Source organism: Sinocyclocheilus anshuiensis, unplaced genomic scaffold, assembly GCF_001515605.1.
Source record: "Sinocyclocheilus anshuiensis isolate Anshui unplaced genomic scaffold, SAMN03320099.WGS_v1.1 scaffold217, whole genome shotgun sequence".
NCBI lineage: Eukaryota > Metazoa > Chordata > Actinopteri > Cypriniformes > Cyprinidae > Sinocyclocheilus > Sinocyclocheilus anshuiensis.
Window position 1 is genome coordinate 1,377,632 of NW_015536538.1, and position 9,716 is coordinate 1,387,347.

At 33.9% G+C, this 9,716-nt stretch overlaps 1 protein-coding gene across 1 annotated transcript in view; it reads right to left on the bottom strand.

Moving 5' to 3' along the window:
• The window catches only part of LOC107696226 (epidermal growth factor receptor substrate 15-like 1), a 46,805-nt gene that overhangs the window by 19,148 nt on the left and 17,941 nt on the right, over positions 1-9,716 (bottom strand). The window contains exons 18-20 of the mRNA XM_016496489.1: positions 7,200-7,314; positions 5,929-6,011; positions 5,280-5,340 (exon numbers count right to left, since the gene is read on the bottom strand). Of these exons, the coding sequence (XP_016351975.1) occupies positions 5,280-5,340; positions 5,929-6,011; positions 7,200-7,314 (259 nt within the window). The remainder of the gene's footprint in view (positions 1-5,279; positions 5,341-5,928; positions 6,012-7,199; positions 7,315-9,716) is intronic.

The window sequence follows — 9,716 nt, forward strand, 5'->3', positions numbered from 1 at the left end:
ATTGGATATTCATATATATATATATATATATATATATATATATGAAATATTTGTGTTTCAACCCTTCATATACCAATATATATACATATCAAATATATAAAAATGGGCAAGAAAATACATTTCCAATCTTACAGTAGCCTACATTTAGACCTAATGCAAATGTGGTATAGAATAATAGAATATTTAATAAAAATAAAATACAAAAACATTAAAAAAGGCAAAAAATATAATATATTGGTACACATTATATGTACGTGAACATATTTTGAAACATATAAGTTTTTTGCCCACTTTAAAAAAAAATTATATATATATATACATACATACATACAGTGGTGTGAAAAAGTGTTGGCCCCCTTCCTGATTTCTTATTTTTTTGCATGTTTGTCACACATATCACATCGTGAGTTGAGTAAACCTTTATATCCCTACATATTAATCAACTCTATTAGTCCTCTAGTAATCCTTCCTTAAGAGTAAATGCTGCTTTCTGTCTCTTCAATGATTCTTTATGACTTCCTGATGGAAAATATGAGTTGTTTGCATTTAAAATGCTAATTGCCTTCATTTTCGTGTAGTGTTTTGTGGCGCGTTTCCATTGAGCGGTACGGTACAGTACAGTTCAGTACAGTACGATTCGGTACGGGTAACCCTGATCCAGCTTGCGTTTCCACTGCCAATAGTACCCTTACTTGATATGCGTGGTGTATGCCGGAAAGTAGCGATCGATGATAAAGCGCGACAATAAGCACAACTCTACCTCTTTTTGTTAAATGTCAGTTTTAATGAACAATAATAGCCATTATAAAAGCATAAGTACAAAGTATGAGAGGCTTATATAAGAGGAAATAAAGACAAAAGCAAACAATTCAGTCAAACGTATGCTACAAAGTCAGCACTGTACTACGGTAAAGTTCAAAATAAATATATAAAGTTAAACATAACTTTGTGCTCAGCCAAAACGGTATGACCAGGAACAAATAATAGATTCATGAGACCACGAATGCCTGTTAAATATAGCCTACCCAAAACGAATTGTATCTCATGTTTAATCACTAAGACTGCTTTATGCGGATTCATGAGCACTGAGCGCCCGGTGATCGCCTGGAGCTCCGAAATCGGCATAGCAAATTTTCAAATAGGCGCTATCTTTTTAATGAACAATAATAGCCATTATAAAAGTATAAGTACAAAGTATAAGAGGCTTATATAAGAGGAAATAAAGACAAAAGCAAACAGTTCTGTCAAACGTATGCTACAAAGTCAGCGCTGTACTACGGTAAAGTTCAAATTAAATATATAAAGTTAAACATAACTTTGTGCTCAGCAAAAACGATATTACCAGGAGCAAATAATAGATTCATGAGACCACGGATGCCTGTTAAATATAGCCAACACAAAACTAATTGTATCTCATGTTTAATCACTACAGAGACATCAGAGCCAGCGGCAAATGTCGGAAGGACTAGCCGAGCTAAGGCTGATCTAGGTGGACACATAAGCACTAAGTGCCCGGTGATCGCCTGGAGCTCCGAAATCGGCATAGCAAATTTTCAAAAAGGTGCTATCTTTATAAATAAACCACAGATTTGAGTTTTAAACAATTACATTCTCACCTGAAAAACTCTTAAAACTACATTTCATGACACAATAACAGTAATATTTAGAAAATTACATGGGTATTTTGGCAATGACGTTTCACAAGTCCACAAGAACAGACAAGAACGCAGATTGAGAAACGGCTATTGTCTGTGTGAAAGTATAAAATTATAAAATACACGGTTATATTTTTCTGTGTTTGCGCACTCTGATGCGCAAGGGGACGCTTTATCCCCTTGTATCACGCAAAAGTGACGATTCTAGTCAACCAATCAACGTTCTGCAGTGAGTTTAGCTCCACCCTTTTGGTACCGAAAAAAGTACCAAAAAAGGGTACCAAAAAAGTGGTACGGTACGGTTCGCTATTTTGTTACCATTCACAACTTCTGACAGTGGAAACGGAAATAATTGCGTACCGTACTGTACCGAACCGTACCGCTCAGTGGAAACGAGCCAAAAGTGGGAGGTGAACTAAATTTGTATTTATAATAATAGTGTATTACCTCTTCTTTTGCAGAGCGGTGAAGTTCTTCTTGAAGGCGGCGCTAATCTGGCTCAGCAGTTCCACTAGAGAGTGGCTGAGGATACTGGGGTTGGCTGGCTTGGGATTGAAGACGTAAGTAGTGGACCTGCAATGATTATTTTCATGTTATGACTAATTACAGAAAAGGCTGGCATTACATTTCTATACCATTTACTGATTAACTTTAAGTGAGCATTAGACTTAACAGAAAAGTTAATCAAAATACAAAAAAAGTGGAAATTCACACAAACAATAAAATAGATAATACCAAAAATTAAATATTCAATGTCGAGTGATCCCGATAAATAAATAAAAAATTTAAAAATAGCTGACAATGGAATGCCATGCTAATCAATCAGAATTAAGTATTTTAGTTAGCAATATAGAGAGCAATAGTCATCTGTCCACTTTTTCAGCGGACTTGGTTTCAGAAATTATTTTCCAAACATTTTTCCCAAAAGGATTTTTTGTCACTTTATTTTAAGGTCCAATTCTCCCTATTAACAAGCCATTAACTACGACTTTTGCCTCAAACTCCTAATTTGCTGCTTATTAATAGTTAGTAAGGTAGTTGTTAAGTTTAGGTATTGGGTAGGATTAAGGATGTCGAATATGGTCATGCAGAATATGTGCTTTATGAGTAGTGCTGGGCGGTATACCGGTTCATACCGAATACCGGTGTTTATTTTTGTTATGATATGAATTTTTAACATACCGCAAAAGTATGTCGCTTAAACAACGTTCGGAACGCGACACTGTTTGAGAGGGGTCCCTTTTCACTGTTGCACTGTGGTGAGAGAACAGCTGTATGTGTTACTAAGCGTGAAAGTTCCGAAACTGAAGCTGTAGAACTAATAGAACGTGATGACACAGAAGAACTCATCCACAATATCCACATTGACCGCCACAAATATCCACCGCCCCCTGCCATCAGCTCCCGCGTCTCACACACACACACGAGCGCGACTTTAGCACTAGATTTAGCAACTTTCAGACCCTTTTAGCGGCTTTTTTCCATAGAATATTCATAAGGTGCTATCTTTATAAATAAACCACAGATTTGAGTTTTAAACAATTACATTCTCACCTGAAAAACTCTTAAAACTACATTTCATGACACAATAACAGTAATATTTAGAAAATTACATGGGTATTTTGGCAATGACGTTTCACAAGTCCACAAGAACAGACAAGAACGCAGATTGAGAAACGGCTATTGTCTGTGTGAAAGTATAAAATTATAAAATACACGGTTATATTTTTCTGTGTTTGCGCACTCTGATGCGCAAGGGGACGCTTTATCCCCTTGTATCACGCAAAAGTGACGATTCTAGTCAACCAATCAACGTTCTGCAGTGAGTTTAGCTCCACCCTTTTGGTACCGAAAAAAGTACCAAAAAAGGGTACCAAAAAAGTGGTACGGTACGGTTCGCTATTTTGTTACCATTCACAACTTCTGACAGTGGAAACGGAAATAATTGCGTACCGTACTGTACCGAACCGTACCGCTCAGTGGAAACGAGCCATATGTGTTATTGAAGACTTGTAGGCCTCAGTTGAAAGCTGCATCATGACACTGTATGATTATAATTATTCCAGTGTCTTCATTAACTTCACAACTAAAGTGTTACTTAAGTGTTTGTGTGAAAGCTGGTTCTTACGACTCTATCTTTGATCTACTCTGAATCATGCATCACTCTGGTTCTAAGAAGACCAACTAGCTTCCTCTAACAGACGAAGGAAGAGACGAAAAGATAAGGAGATGATGAACAACAACAAACAAAGAGACGTGGCGCAACATCACTTACCATATTTTATCTCTAAACTAGTGGTGGGCGGTATGACCAAAAATTTATATCACGGTATTTCGTAACAAAAAAAAAATATTAATATTAAAATATTAATAGATGAACTATGCTCATATTTATAATTCCAAACAGTCAGTAAGCGACAGGTGCTTGGAAACGCTGTTTTGTACTCATTTATTGACGAGTCGGCTGTGGTACGGCCAGCTGAAAGCGATGCTTCTCTGCCGCTCACTGCACAGAACAGACGCCGAGAGAGACGACACTGCGCCGGGAGAGTCAGACCTCGCGCTCACGGGGCAGCACTGGCGACATCTTCCAACTGAATCATAGCTAAGGTTTATCCAAAAAAGTCGCTAGGTTTGTCAGTATATATATTCTATGGGAAAAAGCCGCTAAAAGCGTCTGAAAGTTGCTAAATCTAGCGCTGAAGTCGCGCTCGTGTGTGTGAGACGCGGGAGCTGATGGCAGGGGGCGGTGGATATTTGTGGCGGTCAGTGGATATTGTGGATGAGTTCTTCTGTCATCACGTTCTATTAGTTCTACAGCTTCAGTTTCGGAACTTTCACGCTTAGTAACACATACAGCTGTGTCCTCGCCACAGTGCAACAGTGAAAAGAGACCCCTCCCCTTAAACGCGTTCCGAACATTATTTAAACCAAACCGGTATTGCGGTATTTTAAAAATTCATATCATAAGGAAAATAAACACCGGTATTCGGTATGAACCTGTATAACGCCCAGCACTACTCTAAACAGATACTTTTTTTCATGTGACAAATGATTACACACTACTGGTCAAAAGTTTGATATTCTTAATGTTTTTGAAAGTCTCTTCTGCTCACCAAGGCTTTATTTATTTGATCAAAAACAGATTATTGTGGAATATTACTACAGTTTTGAAGAAATGTTTTTGAATGCATTTTAAAATGTAACTTATTCCTGTGATCAAAGCTGAATTTTCAGCATCATTTCTCCAGTCTTCAGTGTCACATGATCCTTCAGAAATCATTCTAATATACTGATACGCTGATGCTAAAAATGCAGCTTTGATCACAGAAATAAATTACATCTTAACATACATTCACACAGAAAACAGCTATTTGAAATTGTAATAATATTTCACAATATTACTGTTTTACTGTATTTTTGATCAAACTAATGTAGCCTTAGTGAGCAGAAGAAATCCTAATTATTCCAAGCTTTTGGTACTGTACTTTGAATACTAGCCTAGTTTAATAACTCATCTATAAGTAATCTATTGGTATTCTGACTTCCTGAACACCGTGATCTGTTTGATTAACAATAATGAAGACGGTTAGTGAATGAGAGGCGACCGAATGCACACCGTACCTGAGTCTTTAGGTTTGGGACTCATCGATGTCTGGCTGATTCTTCTGCTGAAGGGACTGGCCTGTGTGAGAGAGAGAGAAACCACAGGGCATCATGGGAATGACAGAGCACTAACCGTACATGCTTCTCACAACATTACCCAAAATATCAGCTCACATGCTGCCACATGCAAGCCCTCCAGGAGAAGAATTTACTTCTGTTTGATTTAACGTTTTAAATGCAAAAATAAAACAAAAAAAAAACTGTGATCTGAAAATGTACATCTATTTTTTTTTTATCCATCATCCTTTCACTTATTTTAGCTACTTTTCAAATGCCTTTTACATGCTTAGATTTTACCCTTGTCCCAGATGCAGACATTCAATAATAAAACATCAAATCATCATAGAAATATGAATTACATTTTTTTTTTTTAAATAGCAAAATAATAATTTCCATCTATTTCAATATGCATTGTGTGAGAATGACAGGAGCATGAAAATACACAGGCATTTCATGACCTGAAGTAAAACTGGATCCTGCTCTGATTTTCCACTGATGGAACTCATTTAAAAGCAATCATTTGTCATGGTAGATCTGTATAAATGTGCAAAAAACATGTTCTTTCTGGTACAACATGACCTCAGATTCCCAGTATTTTTTATTTTACCTTGAACTGATTTGAGGAACTTTCACCAAAGGGATCAGAGTTAGCAAACGGGTCTTTGAACGGATCTCCTCCAAACGGATCAGCTGGAGAACAACAATTCACACGCAAACATCAAAAACACTGTTTAATCATTCAGAAACCATTTCATCAGTACTTCTTTCTTACATCCAGCCTTAACAAGAGAAGTCACACTTAAATGTCTGTCATTACATTTAGATAAAATATCAATGAAAGTTTACTCTGCAAACAAACAAGCATCTTTTTTTTGGTTTCTGCCAATAAAATAAACAATAAAAAAAGTATTTGCAACTTTTTATCTAACAATTCTTTTTTCTTGCAATTGCGAGTTTTAATCCAACAATTCAGATTTTTTTTATTTGCTATTTGATTTTTTTCTCAGAAATTTTTTAGAAGAAAAGGCAGAATTGCAAAATATAAACTGATATAAATATAAATTCTGACTTTTATCTCGCAATTCAGATTTTTTTCTCTGAATTCTTTGTTTACATCACACAATTTTGTTTTTATTTGCACCAATAAAATAAATAAAAATGATGTGCAAAATTCTCTCTTAAATATTTTTCTTGCAATTCAGAGTTTATATCTCGCAATTCTGGCTTCATATCACGTAACCTTGACTTTTTTCTCAGAATTGGATTTTAATTAAAAAAATATATATTTTTGTAATCAAAAAGTATGTCTAAATTAAAATCATGAAACTTACATAATTTAAGAACAATTTATTCAAAAGTTAAAAAAAAAAAAAAAAAAGAACCCTATTTTTTTTCTTATATCTCGCAATTCTGGCTTCATATCACATAACCTTGACTTTTTTCTCAGAATTGGATTTTAATTAAAAAAAAATATATTTTTGTAATCAAAAAGTATGTCTAAATTAAAATCATGAAACTTACATAATTTAAGAACAATTTATTAAAAAGTTTAATAATAAAAAAAAAAAGAGACCTATTTTTTTTCTTGAAGTGTGTTTTATTTTTTACCAAATTTTCTGTTTTGCATTTTAATTTTTCTGGATTCCATTTTAATGGTTTAATTTAATTAACAATCAAAACATATGCCTAATTAATTGAATTATCTTGTAGACTTTTTGCTGATAATTGTGAGACATAAACTCTGAAATGTGCATCTAGGTCTTTCCATCCAGCATTTTTTATGCGATATCCCAAAATTTGCATGACAACAGGAGGATGGAAACAGTTATTGAGCGTGAACTGAGTGTGTTTGATGTATGAAGGCAGACGGAAGCCCACCTTTATTGAAGGGGTCACTTTTGAAGGGGTCTTCGCTCTGGAAGGGGTCTACGTTTAGGCCTTGAGAGCCGCTACTGTTAAACATGGCCATCCTGGACTTAACCAATGAATCCTCCTGAAACACACACAGCATTCAGCTCGTGTTTGCTCTTCTCCTCTGACTGCGGGGAAAATATTATCATCATAATGAGTGTGAAGAGGGCATCGTTCAGCTCTAGAGGCCGCCGGTCCGCGTCTTCATTTCCTGCGCTGGATCTTCAGACGTCAGACGTCACAGAAAGAGTGAGGCGTTTGACAGTGGGCCAGTGTGTGGCGTAATTACATGAACAATAACAAGAGTAAAGGCACTCAGATGGACGTGTGTGTGGTGTTGTGTGGTTTCCCCTTAACCTTTCGATGGAAGGCCAAGCTGAAGTTCATTTAAATTAGAACAAACATGTGGACTGAAACGTAATAAGACCAAACATTCAAACCACATTTCCTTCACAATTGAAGGATTATTCAAAGTTCAAGGAGTAGTTTTACTGTAAAGGTGATTTCTAAAGTTAAAATATTGTCTGTATTTACCCTTTGTTTGTATTAGTGCTATCAAACGATTAATCGCGATTAATCGCATCCAAAATAAAAGTTTTTGTGTACATAATATATCTGTGCGTACTGTGTATATTTATTATGTATGTATAAATACACACACATGCATGTATACATTTCAGAAAAAGTTTGTTTATATTAAATATATTTATATATAATACAAATTATATGAATATAAATATAGACATGTACGTATTTTCAAAATATATACTGTATGTGTGTACATTTATATATACATAATAAAAATACAAAGTACACACACATATATTATGTACACAAAACCTTTATTTTGGATGCGATTAATCGCGATTAATCGTTTGACAGCACTGGTTTTTAGTAAGGCACTTAGTAAATTACTCCTCAATTAGTAAAAACAAACAGGAAACATGTTTACACTAAATACACTGATAACCAGAGTTTCCAAACCTTTTTGACTATGACTATTTCATCATTCATTATTACTGGATAAGGTGATAACTGGATAAAATCTTTTCACAGAGATTTTTAGCCAATTAAATATTTGTAGTTTCCATGATTACATTTCCATGTTTTTTTTTTCGAGGACTGGAAATCACAATGTTATGTTATGTTATTATGTTTGCTAACATAAACTATTAAATATAAAAAGTGTTCAGTAATTGAAATGGAGCTGAAATGAAATAAAATATAAATATTTGGGGAGAAAAAAATTAGAAATCTTGCTGTGGCAAATAACTAAAATAATATATGTTTAAGTTAAAATACAAAAATTACTAAAACTGAAATAAAAATAAAGTTAAATAATTTAAAGTTAAATAAAACTTAAACTAAAATTAAAATTAAAAATAAAAATACAAAAATAAATTCAAAATATTAATAAATACTATGTAAATAATGATAAAATAACACTGGTCAAAGGAAATTACTAAAACAAGCACTAAACGAGTATTAAAACTAAATGTGTGAAAATGTAACAGACCAAATGTTATCAAATTTAAACTTTAAAAAAAATAAAATAATTTAAAAACATTTAATAATTTAAACAAAAATGGTCATTGCTAGAATTAAACAACTAAAATAAACAACTAAAAGCTTCGTCATCACAATTTCAAAAACATTTGTCTTTTGACTGTTTTCTCCCCTGTATATTATAGTCAAGATTTCATCAGTATTAATTAATTAAGTTTAAAATGGCACATAATTTTATCAGTTAAAACTAAAACTATTAAAAATAATTTTTCACGAATTTAAATAGTGCTAAGATAAAATAAAATATAAATATTAGATTAACAACGTAAAGAGGAAAAAAAAAACTCAAGTAAAAAAATCAGAAATGTTGCTTTGGCATCGAACTGAAGTACAAAAATTACTCAAACTAAAACTGAAATAGTACATATAGAAATAGAAATAAGTTAAAACTAATAAAAAAGGACAAAACTAAAATTAAAAACATTTAGTAATTAAAAAAATGAACAACTATAATATACAACTAAAAGCTGAATAAAATTAAAACTAATCTAAAAGCTTCAAAAGTTTCAAAAACTCCTGGTATTTCTATGACCATGGGGAACCCCGTAATTCTTTAAACTCGTTTCACAAACAGCTAAATAAGTAAATCTGGTTACTATTTGCTTGGTTTCACTCAGGTCACACATTTGTCCTCCCAGTTTGAGTTGAAACAACCTGGAAAATCTGAAGATACACGGGGCAACTTTTTTTGAGCAATGTAGCTTGGGCACTTTCCCACTGAGAATGGGTAACAAATTTCTATCTGGATACTTTAAATCAGTCGTAGGCCCTGTGTCTCACCTAGTTGCCTGTTGATGCCAACAATATTGCTCAAAAAGTTGCCCCGTGTATCATCAGCCTAAAGTTCAACGTACACATACACCTGTGTCTCTCAAAAGCAGGTGCACTTCAGCCCACAGGAGCACATGAGGAGGGCAT